The sequence below is a fragment of the Ursus arctos genome, unplaced genomic scaffold (genome assembly GCF_023065955.2).
Source record: "Ursus arctos isolate Adak ecotype North America unplaced genomic scaffold, UrsArc2.0 scaffold_18, whole genome shotgun sequence".
Lineage (NCBI taxonomy): Eukaryota > Metazoa > Chordata > Mammalia > Carnivora > Ursidae > Ursus > Ursus arctos.
Genome location: NW_026622852.1, coordinates 57,160,858 through 57,184,057, shown reverse-complemented (window position 1 = coordinate 57,184,057; position 23,200 = coordinate 57,160,858). Strand labels below are relative to the sequence as shown.

Sequence of the window (23,200 nt, the reverse complement as noted above, 5' to 3'; positions counted from 1 at the left end):
CGGATGGATTCTGATTTCCATATTTCAGAGTCTTTGTGGTGTTTTGGTGGCAAATGCATCGTAGGGGAGCAGGATGGGAGGTGATGGGGCTTGGACTGGGCCCCCAACAAAGGGTATAGCAAAACCAGGGGGTTTGCTGGCAGATCAGAGAGGAGGGTGAGAGCTGTGGAGAAGTCGAGGACGTCGGCTCGGTGTTGCTGTAGACTGATGTTCGTGTGTTTTCCTGCGATCCAGAAGACCAGCAGAGTGACAGGTTTTGGAGTGGGAGTGGCTGTTGAAAGTCGTGGCTCCCTATGCGAATAGTGTCATCTGTAGCACTGTACTGTGACACGCGGCCACTGACGATGACACTCACCTAAGTGGAATGCTGCTTTGGCACGTAGGGTTCAGAGCTGTACTAACCTAGGTATTGACTTTCGGCTTCTCCTGACCCCTGTGTTCTATACTTGGGTATTTCCAGAATGGAAGAGAGGCTTTCACAGCTGTAAGTCGATGCTGCCTGTGCCTGTGGCGCTCACCTTCACGTGACTTTGCCCAGCCCATCTTTCCTGGGCTGGAAAGTGTGTCTAACGTGGGTGTGCCTCACCTGCCCCCACCACGTGCAGGTGGGGCTGGCCCCCTCCCCACTCGGTGCACCCACTGAGCCCTGCCCACTTTTTCCTCCCACGTCCGTTCTCCATTGTGAGTGTTAAGTCGCTCTTCCCTCTCAGCACCCTGCATGTAGCCCCCCAAGAAATATTTGAATGAGTTTTAAAAGAAGAGATATTCCAATCATGGGAATGTTTCTTGAAGCTCATGATTAAACTCTTGGGAGGGCCTTTTTGAATGTCAGAATCCTTGAACTTGGGGCACTTACATGAGGAACCTCACATGAAACCTAAGATTTATAATTTTGGGGAGGATTAAAAAATATGATTGAAAGGTAGAATTTTAGAACCAAAGAGGAAAGCTTGTTGTGAGAAATGTACTAATGTGTTTTAGAATGAAACCTTATTTTTGCTTTCTGTAAAGTATCTGGAAGGAGCAGTCTCCAGAAACCAGACTCTGACACCTAAAATGACATTTACAAACTGAAAAGCCAATGAGGTAGCCCAAGCTGGTCAGCCCTGACTATGGCCAAGTTGACTGGATAGGCGCCATCTTTGTTTGGAATTGAACTCCTGTCATGTGTTCTGGGCTGCCTGGAGTTGGGGAACCAGCTCTGATGTTACTGCCTTCTGAATACACAAAATATAAACTCACAGTCTCACTAGACTGAGACTAGGTGGGTAGCAATCTTGCTGGAACAAAACCAAACTTAGGGACAAAAATGCTTTTAAACCTGAGAATCATTTGTGATTTATCTGAGGTAGAAAGGAATGTGAGGGCCAGTCAGATAAATATGCTACTAAAAACTCATCTTGACAAGTCCCTGGGTGGCTCAGTTGGTTAAGCAACTGCCTTCTGCTCAGGTCATGATCCTGGAGTCCGGGGATCCAGTCCCGCATCCAGCTCCCTGCTCAGCATGAAGCCTGCTTCTCCCTCTGACCCTCCCCCCTTCATGCTCTCTCTCTCTCTCTCTCAAATAAATAAATAAAACTTTAAAAAAAAAGTCATCTTGAAAGTGATGGCCCCAAGATTTTTACTAGTTTTCTTTTTGATAGTATATGGGGACTGCTCAGGGAGTATTTATTTGTGCCGAGTGTATGCATATGTTCCCTCATTTAATTCTCTCCATGGACAATAAATCCTGACTGCTTGGTATTTTCTTCACTTGTAAATTTAATTTAATCCAACTCACAAGGTGAAATTTGTTTCTATTTTCAGCTCTGAACTCTTTTACAAGAAAATCTTAACCAGTTGTAAGCCCTTCGAAATGGACTCCCTTCGTGAATTACCTAGAAGATTTATATTCACAGGTGTGAGCCAGCAACTTCCTACATCATGATTAGCTATCAAAAATGCATGTAGACATTTTAATTGATTTTTTTTTTTTGGCTCAGGAACTTCTTATTCACCAAGAGCCAAGTCAGTGGCTACTGCCGGGTTATAATTAAACGAGAGCATAGATAATAGTTAATACTCACCAGTTTCTGGGGCCATTGGTGCTTCCATTTGGCATTCTTGCAGGAGGAGCTTAACTCTCTAGTGGACTTTTTCTTTAGCATAATGTTTCCTCCCTGGGTGCTTGTTAAAATGCAGGTTCCTAAGCCCCAAAGTCAGCGGTGGAATGCGCCCGGGAGATTGCATTTCTAAGAGGCACCCTGGGTGGTCTGGGTCCACACTGAAGCAGGAGGGCTGCTACTCCCCCCACTCAAAGCCCTGTGGAGGAAGCAACATGGCCGCCAAGGACAGATGCAGCCATGGGCCTGGGAGTTGAGCCATCTGAGTTCTGCTTTACCGTGTGACCTTGGCAAAGTTACTTATCCTTTCTGAGTCTCCATATTCTCATTTGTAGAAGAGGATATCTGCTTACCTCACAGAATTGCTGTGAGGATCAAACCACGAGTTCTCTTGATGTCACCCTGAAGGGCTCAGGGCTTTGCAGTCGAGCAGATCTGGGTTCAAATTTCAGTTCTCTGGTTCTGCCTCTTGCTAGCTTTGCAACCCTGGGCAAATGGTTTCATTTCTGTTTCTTTCCCGGTAAAATGGGGCAGAAGAACCAACCGCAAGATACTGGTCTAAGGACTGTATTCACTGATGTTTGTAAAAGGTGTGCAGTTCCTGCCTCTTAAGTGATCATTGGTTTTGCTTGTTTTTGAAAATACACCTTTAGAGACCCAAGTGGAGAGAAAGAAATAATTGTAAATGTGGATAGTGACACCTGGAGAATGAGCCGCTTTTTTAATATGTAAAGATAAGGCAGCGGCTCTACCACTAGGAGGAATGGAGTCTTTGAAGGGGGCAGATATACCCTTGTGCCCCCACTTCGTGCCTCTTGCCTGTGACCAATGGCATTTGAGTGTGGCAGATGTCTGGGAGGAGGAGTTTGTATGAAAAATCGAGACACGGTCCCTGGTTCAAATGAGGTACTGAATGTATGGTCTTGTGACCTAACAAGTTAGACCAGCTTTTAGACATTGATGGGAGTGTCAAGAGGAAAATAGCTTGTTTTTAGTTCTTCTTCTGAAAATAGTTCATCTACTTTTTATTTATTTATTTTTTGAAAGATTTTATTTATGAATTTGACAGAGAGAGAAAGCACACAAGCAGGGAGAGCAGCAGGCAGAGGGAGAAGCAGGCTCCCCGCTGAGCAGGGAGCCGGACACAGGGCTCTGTCCCAGGACCCCGGGATCATGGCCTGAGTCGAAGGCAGACGCTTCATGACTGAGCCACCCAGGCATCCCTCATCTACTTTTTAGATCGATGATTTGAAACGTAGACACAGTCTCAGCCAAAACCCAAGGCAGAGTCAGCGGTAGGAATAAGAATAAACACTTTGCTTTGGTCCTGGCATGAAGTTGCCATGATGGCTCTGCCTGGTAGCAGTGTTCCAGTCTCTCTCCAGTGGTTGCGTTCCATAGACCTCGTCTTCACAAATTTGTCGAATGTAGAATTATTCTCACACCTTAGCTTCTTTCATCTGCAGAATTCCAGACAGGCTTTTCACTGCATTGAACACATGCGCTTGTTTGTCTTTGCAGGTCATTTTTTATGGGGAGAAGTGGGGCCATTTTGTCACACTGTGTGTCTTCCTTTTTCTCAGTCTGGTAGTGGCACCAATGAAGAGCCTGCAGAGTCGCTAGTGCGCGTCCCGGACCCGGCGCAGCACAGTCGTGTAAGATAATGGCCCAGCAAGCAAACCTCGGGGAGCTCCTGTCCATGCTGGACTCCCCTGTGCTGAGTGTGCGCGACGAGGTGACAGCTGTCTTTAAAGAGAACCTCAGCTCTGGTAAGCAGGGCCGCTCCTGTCCTCGCTCGGCTGCGCGTCAGAAGAGACTGACCTGGGGGTGACAGCAGTCTGCTCTCTGAAGCCACTGAGAAAAAAGCATCTGTTGCCAGATTCTCTGTCTGTGTGCTTTAAGCTTTTGATGATGGAAATATTCAAATACACACACAAACTTATTAAGTAAGAATCACATAATGAACCCACGACCCAGCTTCAAAGTCACTGCCTTCTTGTTTCATCTCACCTCCCTTGCTCCCCCCACCCAAGTATTTCCAAGCAAATGCTATGTGGAAATCACATATGTGATTTCTGGAATAAAAATGCGTGACCTCTCTTTAATCAGAGAAACAGGAGTTTCAACAGTACCTTTCTTTGCTTACCAGGATGACAAAAATCAAATACTGATTACAGAAATGGGCACTGTTGGCGGGAGAATAAACCGGTACTCAGCCTGTTTTGGAGTATCCATCATCCTTTAAAAAGCATGTACCATGTGTCCCATTGACAAGAGTCTGCATTTCATCATAGCCTTGGATGAAGTCTAGTGAAAACTGGGAAAACCCAAGTGTCCTTCTGTAGGTGACAGGTTCAGGGAGTCGTGTTGAGCCGAGCAGTAGGGCACCAGGTCAGTGAGGAGACTGAAGAAGGTCAGAGGTGCCGACGCGGGAGGGTGTCTACAACATGTCACGGGGAAGGAAGCACACACAGACTGCGTGTATGTGGGTGTGGGGGCTCTGTGTGTGGTTATCCAAGTAGGAGAGGATTTGAAAGGACGCGTACCAAACTCAGGGATGCTTGTCTCTGAAGAGTGGCTTGAGAGAGGCCGGTAGTGAGGAGGACTTTCATTTTATGTGCTTTCACATAATCTGAATCATTTTGAGTGGACATGGTTACAATTTTATAATCAAAGCAATAAAAAAAAGAAGATAGCATTTCAGTGCTTTTCTGGGTATTTAGGCAGGTTAATTTGGTATTACCCTATTGTTAAACCTAAATGGATTGAAGGGTAGAAATAGAATGCTTCACGTGACTTTGGGGAGCATATAGAATAACTCTGTCTGGATTTCGTGACCGGCAGCCGTTTGAAGTAAGTTTAGAATGTTAAGGAAATAACTCTTTCCCTTTCCTTTGTTCAGACCGTGGTCCGATGCTCGTAAACACCCTGGTGGATTATTACCTGGAAACCAAGTCTCAGCCGGTATTGCACATCCTGACTACCTTGCAAGAGCCGCACGACAAGGTAACTGCTGGAACGTCGCGCTGGGCCGTTCAGTCGGGCCCCGGCCGATGTGCTGGCTTCTGTGCACACGCCCTGTGCCGTGTGTCGAGAGCGTGCTCCCTCAGCTTCTCTGTGCCACAGATGATCCTGTTCCCAGATGGCAACTGCGTAGAAAAATAATTTGCGGAACCCAGGTGTCCTGAAAACTTTACAAGATAAAATGTATTCCAGGGTTTTTTTTTTTTTAAGCTCTTGCTGTTGTAAGAAATCCTGTAATTCCAGTGCTATCATTGTACAGTGACAGTTTGACCCGTAAGGTGCCCATCTTTAAATCCATGCTTTGAATAGGATTTTAGACTTAATCAATGTGGGAAAATCTGAATGTCCAGACAGCTAATGGGACTAATTGACGAGTCCTGTTACCCAGCACCAGGCACTTGAAGGGCTCCCTAGTGTTTTATTTTTCTTGGTGGTAGAAAACTCACAAAGCATTGTAGTTGCATACTTTGGTTAAGTGTTGAGTTTCTAAATACTAGTGGCTTCACTAGGATTTGAAGGCCTTGCCACTACGTGCGTTTTCCAGCATATCTTGTTCTGTTGTTTTTCTAGGCTGGATTTTAACTTCTTGACTACCTGATTTGTATTTGGGGCCAAACAATGTAGACTGGGCTATGGTAGCAATAAGCCCCTGCTTCTAGGAGGATCCCCTCACAGCTTCAACAGCCTGCCACAGGCTTGGGACCAGTGGTTATTGGAAGAAGTGGCTTATGTGTACTTAACAAGAGGGTCCATGAGGGAGTCTGCCCTCCCCCCCCCCCCCATGTGTATCATGGGATCCTTTTTCAGGACTTGCCAGCTGGCTGCCCTCTCTCGGGCCCAGTGCAACAGTGTTTTTTGTGTCAGCGTGGTTGGTTTTTAAAGATCTTTTGTTTGATCTCTTTACCTGGATGGCCTTTGCTTCACGTCCATGGCGACTCGAGGGACTGGCATATATCATCGCTACCTCTGTGTCACCTGCTACGTTCTCATAAGGATTTCCCTGGGTTGCCTCCCCCTTCCCCCAGCCTTACTGAGACGTGTTTCCCTGTTCTTTTATGTGTTTAGCACCTCTTGGACAAAATGAATGACTGTATGGGCAGAGCCGCCTCTCGGCTGCCCGCGCTGTCGCTGCTGGGGCACGTCATCAGGCTGCAGCCGCCTTGGAAGCACAAACTCTCTCAAGCACCTCTTTTGCCTTCTTTACTCAAATGTCTCAAGGTATGATGTTTGCAGGGGTTTGAATGAAATGCCTTTATGGATATCATTTCTGAAATTCTGGGTAACTTTAAAGCAAGCAAGCTAGATTTGAACTTTGAGAGTTTAGAAGCTTAGTGTTTGGCTTTCTTCTAATGTCATGTCCCGAGTTGGTGCTTAGTAAAGTCTCAGTGCGTCCTGGTGACTGGCGAGTGTCTTTTGTCCAAGCAAATACTTGTTCATGTCATGTTCAACGTGACATTATTCCCACCCTCTTTGACTCCATCATTGTCCAGTTTTCCCTCCGTTAAAACATCTGGTTTCTCCTTGGGGGAAGCCCAGATTCTCTTAGGTGGGAGAAAAATGGCTAACAGCCCTTTTCACCCGTTTCGGAGCATGTTCTGGTTACAGCCATAATTAAGGTTTTGTTGATACAAGGCCTACTGAATCGCATTCTGACTTTTGCACTAAATTTAGAGTATTTTTCTACACAGTGAGTCAAAACCTGAAGAGAACTTCATGGTTTTAGTTTTGACAGTGGCTCGCTGAAATAGTCCAGGCTATTTGCTTAATCTCTTTAATTCCTGGACTTGTTTTCCATCTATAAAATAAGAAAATGTGGTTAATATTAAGTGCCTGTGCCTCACAGAGACATGAAAATACCCAGTAGTAGTTGCTGCAGGATGGCAGTGCCTCTGGGCCCTCTGGTACAGCACCCTGCAAACTGATTTTTGTCTCTGCCGGCAAGGGTAGCTGTTTCATTATCCCTAGAGGTGGGAGTCCCATTTGGGAGGGCATCATAAAAACATGCATTCAATGTTGAGAAAAAAACAGGAACAATTGGAACAACTTAATTTTGAGTGAATGGATTGCTGAGAATATAACTCAATTTTGAGGCCACACAATTCAGTTCAGATTGTAAAACACTCCCTTTTTCCCTTGGTGAACTTTGGCAATTACTCATGGACTGCTACCCAAGCCATTGGTTAGAATATTACCATAAACAAAATTAGGGTTTATACTTTTTACTGGAACTGGTTATTTGTTCTTAATTCTCCTACCGATATTTTACGTTCTTCTTACTAGATAGATGTCGGCCGTGACAAAAGGCTTAGTGCTTAACGTAAAAATTAAATCTATTTAAGGCTTTATTTCCAGACTTGTAGATTTCCTTTATTTTAACAGTAATAATGAACGTCTTAGCCTGCGTGGTAGTCTTTTGATTAATGTCTTGTTTCTTTTTTCTTTTTCTTTTTTTTTTTTTTAAGATTTTATTTATTTATTTGACAGAGATAGAGACAGCCAGCGAGAGAGGGAACACAAGCAGGGGGAGTGGGAGAGGAAGAAGCAGGCTCATAGCGGAGGAGCCTGACGTGGGGCTCGATCCCAGAACACGGGGATCACGCCCTGAGCCGAAGGCAGACGCTTAACCGCTGTGCCACCCAGGCGCCCCTAATGTCTTGTTTCTTAAATCTGAATTCCAGTTACTTGGCAAACATTCATGATTTAATTATGGGTCAGGTGAGCTGCTGTAGCTGTCCTGAGTTGATTCATTATCCATTGGGTATTAAGTATCTTCAATTAGCCTGAAGTTATATGACTTGATATTTAAACTATATACACAGTCAGAGGTCACCATATCTGCTTCTATTTGCTGATCTATAAATGCTGCTATAAAGGTGAGCCGTTAAGGAGACTTGTTAGCGTTCTGCTAACTTCTTCTTAAATTATACTTCTGTTGTAATCCTTTAAAAAATACTGACTTACTTGACATTACTTGTGTGGTGTTTTTTATTTTTATTTATTTATTTTTAAATATTTTATTTATTTATTTATTTGGCAGAGGGACAGTGAGAGAGGGAACACCAGCAGGGGGAGTGAGAGAGGGAGAAGCAGGCTTTCCGATGCGGGGCTCGATCCCAGAACGCCGGGATCATGACCTGAGCCAAAGGCAGACACTTAACGACTGAGCCACCCAGGCGCCCCTGTGTAGTGTTTTTTAAATTGATTAACAAAAAGTAAATATTTGAGGATTTGGTTGAATGAACAGAAACTGTCGTGTTCAGACACATGAAAAAATGTTCAAAAATCATTAGCCATCAGGGAAATTCAAATCAAAACCACACTGAGATACCACCTTACGCCAGTTAGAATGGCAAAAATAGACAAGGCAAGAGACAACAATTGTTGGAGAGGATGTGGAGAAAGGGGATCCCTCCTACATTGTTGGTGGGAATGCAGGTTGGTACAGCCACTCTGGAAAACAGTGTGGAGGTCCCTTAAAAAGTTAAAAATTGAGCTACCCTATGATCCAGCCATTGCACTACTGGGTGTTTACCCCAAAGATACAGACGTAGTGAAGAGAAGGGCCATATGCACCCCAGTGTTCATAGCAGCATTGTCCACAATAGCTAAATCGTGGAAGGAGCCGAGATGCCCTTCAACAGATGACTGGATTAAGAAGTTGTGGTCCATATATACAATGGAATATTACTCAGCTATCAGAAAGAACGAGTTCTCAACATTTGCTGCAACATGGACGGCACTGGAGGAGATAATGCTAAGTGAAATAAGTCAAGCAGAGAAAGACAACTATCATATGATTTCTCTCATCTATGGAACATAAGAACTAGGATGATCAGTAGGGGAAGAAAGGGATAAAGAAAGGGGGGGTAATCAGAAGCGGGAATGAAGCATGAGAGACTATGGACTCTGAGAAACAAACTGAGGGCCTCAGAGGGGAGGGGGGTGGGGGAATGGGATAGACCGGTGATGGGTAGTAAGGAGGGCACGTATTGCATGGTGCACTGGGTGTTATACGCAACTAATGAATCATCGAGCCTTACATCGGAAACCGGGGATGTACTGTATGGTGACTAACATAATATAATAAAAAATCATTAAAAAAAAGAAAGAAAGAAAGAAACTGTCGTGTTGCTTTGTTCTGTTAGAGGCAGCTCATGATGCTTCTGTCCAAGTGCCATACCTAGAGTGTCCTCTGGCTGGAGGACTTGGCCACCCCAGGTCAAGTTGAAGTTTCTCTCCCAGATAGGTTTATCTGGGGGCAGCAGAAGTGGTCTTCGCAGATTCACTATGGTCGAGTCTGATCCGTGTTGTTCCCCCAAACCTGAGGCTTAGGGACGTGAGTCTCTGAGGGGACCTCTAACTTGTGATTGCCTTAGAATTCAGAGCAGCCTCTTGGTGTGCTGATAGTGCTGACCCGATGCTGTGTCTGACAGGTGTTTCTCCGTGCTTGACCTTTCCTTCCACAGGTGGACACCGATGTCATCGTCCTCACGACAGGTGTCTTAGTGTTGATAACCATGCTACCAATGATTCCACAGTCGGGGAAGCAGCACCTTCATGATTTCTTTGATATTTTTGGCCGTCTTTCATCGTGGTGCCTGAAGAAACCAGGTAAAGATGTCCTTATATACCTGTCATTCCCTACCAGGTGAATGCTTTTGTTAGTGATTGACAGGTCATGAGCTGTAAAGGAAGGTTGTGTAGAATTTTGTAGCTGGAATGGGTGGTTGTCACCAGCCGGGTGAGGACTCCTTGGGTGTACTCACTATAAACACAAATAAGAAGCGTGACTGTTGGATAGCTTCCTCGTTGCGTTGGCTTAAGAGGATTAGTTGTCAGAGAAGCTGGTGGGTTGTAAAACTTCCTAATTGTTGGTAAACTTCAGTCTATCAAAATGCCTTCAATCCGTGTTGTAGCGATATAGGACTAGGCCTGGGGCACCTTTCTGTCTTACCATATTGTGACCGAACACCAGCCTCTGGCTCCGAGAACCTGTCTTTCGTTCCTGGAGGAGGAGGGAAAATGCAGTGGGTCCTAATTAGTGTCCTTGTTTTGAACGTGCTGGGATTTCCCCCCATACTGGCAGGGAGTCCGGCTCTTAGCAAAATGATTCCACAGCTATAAGCACGTGGTATTTGGCATGTTTTCATGTTGAAAAGATGAAGCGTGTAAGCCGTGTCACGCCAGGTACTGTGGCTTCCTGTACGGGATTAAATAACAAGTGCAGGACCCACGTGCTGCTGGTGACTTAGTAGGCTCTTCTTGGGAGGAAGGAGTGGTCCGTCCCTTATTATGGAGGAGCTGTATGGATCCTGTGGACCGGGGGTTTTCCGTGGGGTCTGGGTGAGGCTCGATGAACAACGTGTTCAGTTTCTCCCACTCTCAGCTCCTTAAGCTAGTTTCTGGATGATAGTTTTTTCACTCTTGAGTCACAAATCTGCATAGCTAAGACTACACACTGATTTCAAAAGCCTCTCTCCCATTTGTTCTGCAAATATTTGAATGCCTGTCCTGCACCAAGCACCGTGCAAGGCACTAAGGGTACAGAGGTGAGTAAGACAGTGCTATTCAAGATACTCAAGAAATTCATGCTGAATAGGACAGTGGAGAAGGATCATTACAGATTTTTGGGGGGCACCTGGCTGGCTCAGTTAGTAGAGCATACAACTCTTGATCTCAGGGTCATGAGTTTGAGCCCCATGTGTGGCGCAGAGTTTACTTAAGATAATAAAAAACAAGAACAAATTTTAGGGAGAGTGTCATGAGAAAGGTCAGTATGGTGAGAGTGTCAGGTGAAGACTAGAGAGGATTGGATGCGTAGGAACCTTTATGGGTCGTTCTAAGTAGATCGGAATTTATCCAAAGGCCGTAGGGAGCCACTGGTGGATTTTAACGAGGGGTGTTTGGTGTGTTCAGATTTGCATTTTAGAGAAAACTCGTTATCTGTGGCGCGAGGTGGACGCAGTCGACCGCGGGTCGTGCTGGCGGCCACGTGGTCACGATTGCTTTGCGCACACTATCTTGTGTCTGGCTGAGTCTCCTGTCCGTGATTTCCTGTTTTAGGCCACGTGACAGAAATCTATCTTGTCCATCTCCATGCCAGTGTTTATGCTCTCTTTCATCGCCTCTACGGAATGTACCCTTGCAACTTTGTCTCCTTTCTACGCTCTCACTACAGTATGAAGGAGAACTTGGACACTTTCGAAGAAGTGGTCAGGGTAAGTGAAGACTGCTCCTTTGATAGCCCGCACACCGTGCACACAGGCTGTGGGTGGACTCGTGAATTCAGTCCGAATACTCGTGTATTCGTGTATTTTGAAATCTCCCCCCAGTCCCAGCCCTAGGCAACCACTGATGTCCTTCTGCCTTTGTAGACTTCCCTCTCCCGATGAGCGTTTCCCAGACACGGGCTCATGTAGTACGTGGTCTTCTGTAACTGCTTTCTTTCACTTGGTGGCAGCTTTCAGGGTTCATCCGTGCTGTAGCAGGTGTCAGGACTCCATTCCTTTTTATTGTCAAGTAATATGCTGTTGTGGGGAGATGCCACGGAAGTTAAGCCTTTTATGATTTGTCAACCCAAACTCTTCTAGCCAATGATGGAGCACGTGCGGATTCACCCGGAATTAGTGACTGGATCCAAAGACCACGAACTGGACCCGCGAAGGTATAGACATGGGGCTGGCGACTCAGGATTTTACAGTGTCTCTTGACGGATTAATGTGATCTAGGTGATGTCCCTGCTGAGGTATTGTTCGGGGATACGGGTTCTTCTACTTACAGAATCACTCTGTTTTGAAGGACTCGTACAGCTAGAACTTTGTACAGTCTGAAACCTGCTCCTTGCAGCCCGAGAATTAACAGCTCCTCCAGGGGAGCGGAGGCGGTGGCAGTGCAGATACCTGCCTCGCAGAGCCCCAGAAAGGCGTCCGGCTCAGTGGTACTGGTGATCGCCTGAGGCAGGCCGAGCAGCGTGTGGTTGAAAACAAGCGGGTTGTGGGAAGTGTGGATGTCGGGTGGTGAGCCTCCCCCTGCAGGTAGCCAGGCGACGGCCGGCCGTCCTCCAGGGGACCCTGAGAAGTCTCCAGGCTTATTCTCTGGAGGAAGTGCACCTGCCAGGCTTCCTATTCGAGGATGCTAGGCGTGGGGCGGGCGGAGCTGAGAAGGGAATGAAGTTCTCTGCATGGAGCTGTGAGAAGCGAAGCTCCCTCCTCCACCTTCTGTGGCTGGCAGCTAGGCTGATGCTCCCCCTGGCAGAGGATTGAACCCTTTTGGGGGAAACCAGTCCACAGATAACTGACATTTGGGTATCTCCCACTAAAAAGGCTGGTTCACTGCCCGCTCTCACCTCACGGGCCCTCCCTCTGTCACACGGAGCCTCAGTTGGCTCAAAACAACTTCATGTGAGAGAGATGGTACGTGGAGAGGTATACGAAGTGTGCCTGTAAAGTGTAATAACATCACACGAATACCTGTGCACGCAGCTGCTGTCCAGCTTCTCAGCTGAAACATTACTACACATCTTTCTCCCTATTCCCTGTCCACTTGGGAGAAACTACCATTCTTGCTTTTACGTTAATCGTTCTTTCTTTTTTTTTAGAGTTTTACCATGTGTATTGTTGTGCTTTGGAAAGCTAATTGGGGAGCCAAGCCAGGCTAAGGAAAGGGCAGTCTTGTCGCTTTTAGATGAAGGTTCTCAGGAGTCAAGGGGAAGGGCCCAGTGTTTGCATCTTTATCGGGTTTCCCTTCATTGAGAGTTTACAGGAGCCCCAGGGGTGGGGGGGAGGTGTCAGTGGGCAAGGTCATTCACACGTGAGACCTGGGACACATAATGCTCACCCCAGGCAGAGCCTCTGGCAGGGCCTGGAGCGAGGCCGGCTTCTGGGTGTGCTGCCGAAACGTGGCAGGAGACGAAGACTGCTCCTTTGCTGCTTCTCGGCTCGTGGTGGCCCACTTCCAGGAGGGCCCCTCCTGTGGGTCTGATCCAGAGCAGGGTCCCTCTGTGGGGCTGATCCAGGCGGAGAAGGGAGAGTGGGGCCTTTATCATTGCTTACTCCGGACAGACTGAGCACAGACAATGTATCTGGGCCAGGGTCACCTGCACTCTGCGTCCCTCCATTAAGAAGATAGTGGGGTGCCAGTGGAGACGAGAGTGAGAGCCTGCCACATGCCTGTCTCTTGGCCTGCTTCTCAGATCCATGCCTTGTGCACGGTGGTCCTCTGCGTCTCTCCCGTGCAGGACCTCCCATCCCCGTGTCTCCTGTCTCTTTTCTGGGTTTGCCCTTGTTTTTGTGGAGTTTACCCTCTAGTAGCTCTCAGAGAAAGGAAGCAGTTAGGTGGCTGGTTACAGACTTCCAGTCCCCCTCATTCTGCAGCCTGAAGGCATTATTCCATCGCGTCTTGCTGCCAGTATTGCTGTTGAAATCCAAAGCTGTTTGTACTTCTCACGTCTGTATTTGCTGTGTTTTTCTCTCTGGGAGCCTGTAGAGCCCCCTCTTGGTTCTCCTCATATTCTGACATTGCCTAGTCGCAATCTGTTCTCCTTGTTTAATCTGGAAACTCTTATCTTCAGGCTCTAGGAAATTTTCTCTAATTACCTTGTGCTTGATTTCCTTCCTTCCACTGTGTCTGTCTGTCTGTCTGAAACTGCTGGTATGTAGAGGCCGTAGAGCGTCCTCTGCTTTTCTTTGCTCTCCTGTTTTTTCTCTCTGCTCTTTTGTTCTTTCTGAAGGTTTTCTCATCTTTAGCTTTTAATGCTGTTGTAAGCTTCCTTCCTAGGGCTGTGTTCTCAGCATCTAAGAGTTTTTTTTTATGCGTCTCTGAATGCTCCTCTTCGTGGTAGCCTGTCTTGGGTTTCACAGATGCAACCTCTCACATCTTTGAGAATGCTGAGAGTTGTTTGTTCCCTGTGTAATCCATGGACTGTTGTTCTTTTGAAGTCTTTGAGGCATTCTGCAAAAATCTGAAAATCCACTTGTGTCTGGGTAGGGAGACCAAAAAGCTCTCTTCACAAGGACTTGCCACCTCTGTGCTTCCTGTGTGTGTGTGTGTGTGTGTGTGTGTGTGTGTGTATCTGAACGTCTGTTGGAGATCCTGATGTCAGTATTGTGTTCCTCCTGAGCTGGTCAAGTTTTTGTAGAGAAGGGTCTTCTACTCTCCAGCCTGGGGAGGGTCTGGCTGCTGCTGGAGGGAAGAGGCTGGTGGTGAGAGAGGTTAGTGGTCTTGGCATTCAGAATGTACATGCTTACTTAATTCCCTTGTTTGAATGGTACTCATGCCCTCAACTATTTCTGGAGTAGCTCAGTCCCGAAAATCTGTTTTACTCTCTCCAGAGAATAGCCCAGATTTCTGCTGCCGGGAGCATAGAGTAGGGGAGGGGACCTTGGGACTCTGACCCTCAAATAGTTTTCACCCTGTCTTCCTGATGCTAGCTGTCCTCATCTACCTGTCACTCATCTCCAGTTCCAGAAGTACTTGAGGTGTAAACATTTTTTAGCGTTTTAAGGATTCTGCAGTATAGGGGCGCCTGGGTGGCACAGCGGTTAAGCGTCTGCCTTCGGCTCAGGGCGTGATCCCTGCGTTATGGGATCGAGCCCCACATCAGGCTCCTCCGCTATGAGCCTGCTTCTTCCTCTCCCACTCCCCCTGCCTGTGTTCCCTCTCTCGCTGGCTGTCTCTATCTCTGTCAAATAAATAAATAAAATCTTAAAAAAAAAAAAAAAGGATTCTGCAGTATAAGGTTGACTTTTAGGTTTGAAACAAGGGGAGCTTAGGGTTCTGCTTTCTTGGATTTGCCGCATAGGTTGCCTCTGGCCTGTCTGCTTCCTAGTTTTAGGAGTCTGTAGTGCCGTTCTGTCTTCCCCCGTTCTTCTCCTTCTCATAGGTTTATATTTAAAAACAAATCCATTACTGTAGATTTGGTAGGTTTGGGAGGTTACACAATTGGGTGTGTATGTTCAGTCTGTGACACTAACTCGGAAATCTCCCAGGCCGGCTCAGAGAGCCTCGCTTCCCATGGCTAGGCAGAGGTCGTCTGGCTTTTGAAGAAAGCTCTGACCCAAAAGACAAGAGACCAACATAAGGGCACCTGAGTGGCTCACTTGGCTAAGTGTCTGCCTTTGGCTCAGGTCATGATCCCAGGGTCCTGGATCGAGCCCCATGTTGGGCTCCCTGTCAGTGGGAAATCTGCTGTTCCCTCTGCCCCTCCCCCCTGCTTGTAAGCGCGCGCTCTCTCTCTCTCTCTCAAATAAGTAAAATCTTAAAAAAAAAAAGTGACCAACATAAAGAGGGAAAATGGAGCTAGAAAGAAACTGATAATACAGAGAGAGGAGGAAAGCATCTGTAGTAGCCCCTGAGATGGGGCATTTGAGCACATGTAGGGGTCACAGTGCCATGGAGGGGAACATTCAGAGACAACCTTGAAAATGAAAAATGGGAGCTAAAGTCAAGACTTCAACAAAAGAACTGGAAGATAAAGTTGAGACTATCTCAGAAAGCAGAATCAAAGGATAGAGATGAGTATTCTGAGCAGAGAGATAAGAAACTTAGTCTAGGAAGTCCAACATCCAAGAAAAAAGAGCTTTAGAAAGGAGAAAACTTTTGGGGGAAGAAATTGTAAAAGACATAATAGAAGAAAATTTCCAATATAGGTGTGAAAAATACAAAGAAATATAACAGTAGGAGGATGGAAGGACACCCATTTCCAGATTGAAGGGGCTTACCTGGCGCCCAGCCTCTGTCAGTGAGAGAGAATGCTACCGAGTCTCAGTGTGGTGAATCTCAAAACACCGGGCGTAAACCTTTCCTAGAGAGAAAACCACAGTGCTTAAAGGGATCAAGTCAGAATGGTCTTAGCTTCTGAAACTAATTGAGACAAAAAGGTCTTCAACATAGAATTCTAGAACCAGCCGAACTGCCTGTCAAGTGTGACACTTTTAGATATGCAAGGACTCACATTTACTTCCCATAGACCCCTTCTCAGCTAACTACTGGGGCATGTGTCCCACCAAAATGAGAGCAGATCCGGTGAGACAGAGTCCGGGAAACAAGGGGACCCGGCCTAGGATCGTGGACACGGGCAGTCTTCGGTAACACTGCACAGCAGCCCTCAGAACAAATCAGTCTCGACAGAAGTGGGAGAGGGCTCCAGAAGGGAGCTAGTTTGGGGTGGGGGCGGTGGGTAATTCCAGTAGCTTATTTGCATATCGTTACGTAAAAATTATATCAGGCATTGTTGTTAGAGTAAGTTTAGGAAGAATTACAATAGATACAGAGAGGACTGAGGAAAAGAAACCGAAAAATCCAAACTCCAGGACAAACGAAATCTAACAGAAAAGGAAATCTATTAGCACACTCTGGCTCAGCCATGCATAGTATGTACATAGTCATAATAATCACTGAAAACGGATTATGAAGAAAACAAAACTATGATACCCGCCTGTTGAGAGCTCAGGGAGGAGGGAGAAGGATATATGGAAGTGGCCTACATCCTCACTGACCATAATGGAAGTCAGTAGGTGATGGGTACAGTCTGTATATTGGGAAATTCAGAGCATAGAGCGTATTCTTTAAAATATGCAGGCAGGGTACCAGTTCCGCCAGCAGATCGGAAGCAGCTGCCAAAGTGGTCGAGGGGAATGGCATGGGAGGGACCTTTTAATTGACTTTTAAACTACCATATTTCATTAAATGCAAGATGCCATGGAGTACTTCTATTTTATGTTCGTCTGAGAAAGAAAAAAATGCCACAAAAACTAACACACACGGATTAGATAGGACTTCCCAGTTTCAGAGAGATTAAATGTGAAAAGTCCTTTTAAGAATCAAGGAAATAGCTTAAGTACATGTGTTACCAATTAAATCAGACATTTGAATGTATTGGCGCTGTATTGTGATTCTCACTTTATTCTCTAAAAGCGATGCTCCTGTGTGTACATAAGCATCCCGACCCTTGCTCTCCTTCAGCCCTTGCCGGTTGTGCCAAGAATACTTGGGGAGGCTACTGCCCTTAACACACAGGTACCCTGGGCAGCGAGCACCCATGCCGACCACAGGTGCCGTGCTCCTGTCGAAGGGCTTTCCCCTCGGGTGCTGCCGCTGCCCTGGGGGCTCTCTCGTTCTGTATTTGATATCACGTTTTCAGCATCTCAGATCGAATGATGAGTTTTCTAGAACAGTTGTGTAGGAGCATATGTTTTGTTGGGGTAAACCCATGGTGTGCCCTTAGTGCTGGGCTGTTTTTCTGTGAAATCTGAAGCATGAAGACTCTCATCTTGCTGGATCCAGTCTTGCTGGATTCCTACTTAGAAACCTGGACAGCGAAATTATGTTGTCTAAAAATTTATGTTCGAGCAGGTGCATGCTGTATTAATTATGAGGGCTTTGTAGAACATTTGGCAAATACTGGAGAGGGAAGAAAGAAAACATCACCCGTAACTTCAGTTCTTTTGATTCGAACACTTAGTGTCGTCATCTCTCTTTGTGGGCGTATCTCTGAGTAGTTTTGAATCCTTTGTCATTGACGCTCATACCCTGACCATCTTACGTTGCTGAATTTTTGAAAACATGATTTTTAAAATCAGCTTTAGGAAAGTATAGTTGACATACAATAAGATTCATCAGTTGTGTTCAGTTTTGACAAAAGTCACACTCAGATAAAGAGCTTGTCCTTGCCCACAAGGTTCCTGCGTGTGCTTTGCGGGCAGTCTCCTTCCTGACACCTGGCAGCCAGTGACCTGAGCGCGTGCTCATTCATGGTGGTGTAGCAGTTTTTCTTCTATAGCGTATATCCCTTCAGTGTGACTTTGGGTTATTTCTTTTCTTTTTTCTGTGACAAGCTGTGGTGAGCATTGTCGTCCGTCGTGACGTCCGTCAATTTCCACAGGCTGAATCTTAGGTGGAACTGTGGATCATATGACAGGAATCTTTGGCCGATGTAACAAATGTCCTCGTGGGCTTTCTCTAGGGTTGAGTCCTTCTGCGCCGTAGTTCCGGTCTAGAGGTGGATTAGAACCCCCGAGGCTCTGATAGGAGACCTTAAATCCACCTCAGCTACCCAGCAGTTTCCAGGCCTCCCTGTTCTTTGATTACCTTTGTTCTGAGGGAGAAGTTCCCCTGGTGACTGCTTGGCGTAGCGTGCGCTCTTTGGCGGCTATGCCCAGTCGTTTGTCGATGCCATTTTTGTTTCAGATTAGGTTCTGATAACCTGACATGACCAATTGAAATAGGGAAGGTAGAGCTTTGTGAAATGAGTGGCTGATTCTTAATACACCAGTACTGTTTGATACGGGCTGGCAGGGTTCTGCCTTGTCCTTCGCTAATCCTAGTTCCGTGCCTGGCCTTCCGTTAGCGTTCTTAAGGGTTCGGCTGTTTGATCACAGGGATTACAGCTTGCCTTTCTTAACTGTCGTTGCCTCTTCCAGGTGGAAGCGATTAGAAACACATGATGTTGTCATAGAGTGTGCCAAAATCTCTCTGGACCCCGCCGAAGCCTCGTACGAAGATGGCGACTCCGTGTCCCCGCAGGTGTCAGCGCGCTTTCCTCATCGTGCGGCTGATGTGGCCGCCAGCCCTTACGTCGACATGCAGAATAGCTGTGGTAAGAGTAACATCGGCAGTTACCTGCTTCGCACCTTCGTCTCTGGAAAGCATGGCTCATTTGTGTCAACTTTATGTTCTTTTCCTGGGATAAGACTCACTGCAGCTACTAGCAACTTTTCCCAAATGTTGAAAATTAGAATTTGCCTACAGTTTCTCCTGATTAACCCCTCTTTCCAGTTTAATTCAGAGCCCTGCATCTTTGGTCTCCTACCTGACAATATGCCAGCAGACTTGGGGGTGGGTTTTTTTTTTTTTAAGATTTTATTTATTTGAGAGAGAGAACGAGCAGGGGGAGCAGCAGAGGGAGAGGGAGAAGCAGGCTCCCCACTGAGCAGGGAGCCTGATGTGGGGCTTGATCCCAGGACCCTGGGATCATGATCTGAGATGAAGGCAGACGCCCAACCATCTGAGCCACCGAGGCACCCCCGGGGGTGGGTTTTTAATGCAGGTAAAGGAATATGGACTCGAGTATTCGACTTCCCGGCAGCACCCCACTGGGGAGTCTTTCTATGTTTCAGATGCTTGCAGTGAGGTCCCCAGGCTGTAGCACTCACTGATGGAGTTTGCGTGAGTCTGGACAATTTAGAATTGGTTTCTAGAAAAGGCAGGCTTATCTGTAGGTAGTATCCATTAAAGGTGTCATCCAGGCTGCACTTTTTCAGGTTATCCTGAAGCTTAACTTGACATCAAACCTTACTGAACTTGGGGAGCCCGGGTGGCTCAGTCGATTGAGTGTCTGACTTGATTTCGGCTCAGGTCATGATCTCAGGGTCCTGGGATTGAGTCCTGTGCTGGGCTCCACACTCAGCGGGGAGTCTGCTCGAGATTCTTTCCCTCTTCCTCTCCCTCCCCCTCTGCCTTCCGCCTGCCCCGTGCGCGCGCTCTCTCTCTCAAATAAATAAATAAAATCTTAACAAAACAAAATAAACAACCTTACTGAACTTTATTTCCAAAGAGCCATTCAGGTGTTACTTTGTCCCTGGGATGTCAGGAGTCCCCTCAGTTTTTTTGAAATATGAACATTATCGAGTGGTTTAGAGGGCCGTAATTTTTATTTTTTCCAGAGTAACGTAAAATCACACACTAATCTCACGTGCTCTTTCCCTTTCATTTTAGGGAGTGCTACCTCGACCCCTTATTCCAGCTCTCGGCTGACATTGTTCAGTACACCCGGGCAGCCACCTCAGACTCTGAGTCCCCCATCGACACGGCTGTTGACTGAGCCGCCACAAGTATGGTGTTCAAGAGTGTGCCTGCTTGCTCCTCTGCTTCTGGGGAAGCTGACTGTTTGGGTTGGATTTAACATATGGTTGGGAAAATCTCACACTGCTCATTTTAGGAGTTATTTTTAAGGATACGTGGTATTAGGAAGGTTAGTTACTATTGCCACTTGGGTTTCTCTTGGAGTCTAGATTTACAAAAAGCATCTTGTCTCATAATGAAGCTTTAATAAGATGCTTTTTTCCATTCTGATATAAGCCTTGGGGATGATTTGGTGTTCATTTCTCATTGCTGACATGTCTTATTAACTTCCCAGGCTACTCTTTGGAGCCCGTCTATGGTTTGTGGTATGACCACTCCGCCAACTTCTCCTGGAAATGTCCCACCTGATCTGTCACACCCTTACAGTAAAGTCTTTGGTACAACTGGTATGTATGTGTGAGGTGGTATTTGGTGGATTGGTCTGGGCCCGCAGTATATGACAAGGAACTGTCTCTTAGATCCAACAGTGAGTTTGGGGCTGCTTACTGTAGTCAGCCTATTTTCGACACTTCATGCAAAACTCTGGGGTTTTCAGAACCTAGAAAGTGAACCCCGCCCCCCCCCCCCCCCCCCCAGAAAAAGATGGTTCAAGCTCCCTAGAAGGTTCACTGTAGCAGCTTTCTTCATTGTCCTAGGCAGGCTGAAAAAGTTCATAGTTTTCTAATAGGCTTGGTGATGGTGTATATGTTGTCCTTGCCTGTGAGCAGGTGGGAAAGGAACTCCTCTGGGAACCCCAGCAACGTCTCCTCCTCCCGCCCCGCTCTGCCACTCAGACGACTACGTGCACATTTCCCTCCGGCAGGCCACAGCCACACCCCCCAAGAAGGTATGTGCAGGCGTGTCTGCACTCCCTCTGCCCCAGCACGGTGACCTGCGTGCGGCCTCACTGTGGGAAGGAAGCTCGTTAGGTCAGCTGGAATTTGGACCTGAGATGTGATGGGTTTGGATCTGGGCAACTGAAAATAGGCTAGCCAACAGCTCTAGAGTGTGATCTGCTTACCCCTGGGGCTCCAGAAGCCTTTTTGGGGACCCAGGAGTTGGACTGCTTTTGTCATAATACTAACCTGCTCTTCCCCTCTTGACCACGTTGGCGTTTGCACTCGTGGTACAGAATGATGTGGGGGAGAAGGGCCGGCACCAGACTGTCCGGTGCATGCCGCCTTCTTCCTTGACGTGTGTCTTCAGCTTAAAGGTAAAAAAACCCAAAACACCAGTACCTTACGACTGTTCCATGGAAAGCAATAAAAATGATTCATTTTATTATACTGCGCCCCTTGAGAACATACATGTTGAATATTCTTTGAGATAAAATGGGAGATCCATCACAAACCCTTGTGCCGTGACTTGAGTTGATTGCTAGGCCAGCTGCATTTTTCGTGGTGTGCCAGTTCGATGTGAGGGAACAACTGACTGACAAAGGATGCTTATTCAGACCCGGGAATGGGGTAGGCTGCTGCTTCCATGACCAGATGCCACTTCACAATAAACAGTGGACAGTCTTTGCGGCCGGTGGTAAAATTCAGTTTTCAGGTGAAATTAGAATATGAAAAACCTGATCTCTGTCACCATGAGCTTGATAATATCCCCAAGACTTTTATGAAGAGATTGAAAAGTTCTGGGGAGCTGGGTGAATAATCGAGTTTTTGATGTCATGCGGTGAGTATTTCCACACTGGGAAGCCCTGCCCGACGTGGCGAGCCGGTATCTTCTAGATGTCCAGTGTGATGTTCCCCAGCCGCCGTGGGTAAAGGGTGCAGGGCACAGAGTTCACCGGTGGCCTCGAACACAGCGTGAAAGGTGGAGCGCCCTGGCTTCACATTCCACATGGTAATCTCTGGGAAATGACTCCTTGTCAGGTCATCAAAGATGAAGTCTTTTTATAACCCAACGCTGGGGCTCAGAAGTTCCTTCTATACTTTAGCCAAAATAACATATTGCAGCAGATTGAGAGCGGGGCAGATCTGAGCGTCCGGCTTTCTTCCATTGAGCCAGATACGCAAGAGGTAGCACGAATGTGGAACAATGCCTCTCTTCTCTCTAAGTTTGTTTTTATTGTTTTCTAACTGTAGTGATTCTTCATAAGAATGTGTATCATTTATGTTTACATATAATGGATTTGCTGTTTTTAAGTGAATTAGTATTTTAAAAACGTTTGTTTTGATTTCTAATGTAACTATCAGTAGTTAGAACCACATAAATAAAAGCTCATGGACTCTAGGTTTTTAAGACTGTAAGACTTTATAAGACTTTAAGACTTTAAAGGCACCCTGAGACCAAACAGTTTGAGAACCACTGAGCTAAACTTTAAACTCCTTTATAATGTGTTAAAATTTTAGATTTTTAGGATATGTCTCTTATATAAGAGAACACATACACAATTTCCTGCCTTGTGATGTAAATGGTACCTCTCTTTTCAGGAAGAGAAAACAGATTCAGTAAGGCCCTGTCTACACAGACAGCACCATCTCCCGAACGACAGAGGATTAGGTAAAGTCTCTGGGTAACCCCCGACTTTGCTTGTCTCCTCTTAGCTTATGTGTGCAAACGAGAAAATTCAGGAACACCACAAAACGATGAAGCCCAGAGATAATGAGGTGTAGTTAATTCTAAAAACCAACCTGATAATAACATCAAAAAAAGCTTTTAAGCTATTGCAGTGATGTACCCGTAACCTGTGTTTTGAGCCGGTCAGACCGTGGTGTTTATCTTTCTCTGAGACGTTAAGAATGGAGGATTTTATTTTCTGTGGGATTATGTTTTTGGTGCCTTTACTTAGACGCCTTGTGGTAGCCTCGCTCTCTGGGGTCGCTTCAGGGGAGAGCCGTTTCTAGCCTCCTCTCTTCCCCCAGCAGAAGAACCCATACGGATGCCTTCTACTGCAGGGCGAGTGGTTTCAGTCGTGGGGGTTACCTGTGTGGTTCTTTGACTGGAGTTGTCTTTGTTTCTCTTTAGAAGAGTTACCTGGCAGCAAAGGTTCTGTCCCTCTGAGTGACCTTCCAGGGTTTTTAGGGGACCTGGCCTCCGAAGAAGATAGCATTGAGAAAGCTAAAGAAGAAGGTAATGTGTGGGATTCTGGGCTTGTTTGAGATTGCTATGAGACGGTAAAGCCCTTGTCGCACCCTGAAACCAGGATTTAGTGTCAACTCTCGCCAGGCTTGCTTGGCTTTTCTTCTCTTGGGGGAAGGAGGTAGGAGTTTTATTCTGGGTCCTGTGCC

The 23,200-nt window shown here is 46.5% G+C and overlaps 1 protein-coding gene across 12 annotated transcripts in view; it reads left to right on the top strand.

The window, feature by feature from the left end:
• Positions 1-23,200, top strand: part of TSC1 (TSC complex subunit 1) — a 48,982-nt gene that overhangs the window by 12,275 nt on the left and 13,507 nt on the right. For 4 of the 12 annotated variants that reach the window (XM_048223105.2, XM_048223099.2, XM_048223104.2 and 1 more), the window contains exons 3-14: positions 3,686-3,871; positions 5,005-5,108; positions 6,192-6,344; positions 9,593-9,737; positions 11,190-11,344; positions 11,717-11,790; positions 18,545-18,720; positions 19,839-19,954; positions 20,260-20,371; positions 20,693-20,811; positions 22,403-22,472; positions 22,938-23,042. In XM_048223105.2, coding sequence (XP_048079062.1) covers positions 3,766-3,871; positions 5,005-5,108; positions 6,192-6,344; positions 9,593-9,737; positions 11,190-11,344; positions 11,717-11,790; positions 18,545-18,720; positions 19,839-19,954; positions 20,260-20,371; positions 20,693-20,811; positions 22,403-22,472; positions 22,938-23,042 — 1,435 coding nt within the window. In that variant the 5' untranslated portion in view covers positions 3,686-3,765. Of the gene's footprint in view, positions 1-1,806; positions 1,899-3,685; positions 3,872-5,004; positions 5,109-6,191; positions 6,345-9,592; positions 9,738-11,189; positions 11,345-11,716; positions 11,791-18,544; positions 18,721-19,838; positions 19,955-20,259; positions 20,372-20,692; positions 20,812-21,096; positions 21,178-22,402; positions 22,473-22,937; positions 23,043-23,200 lie in introns of all 12 variants that reach the window. The other 8 variants (XM_048223098.2, XM_026514249.4, XM_026514247.4 and 5 more) reach the window with 3 other exon arrangements.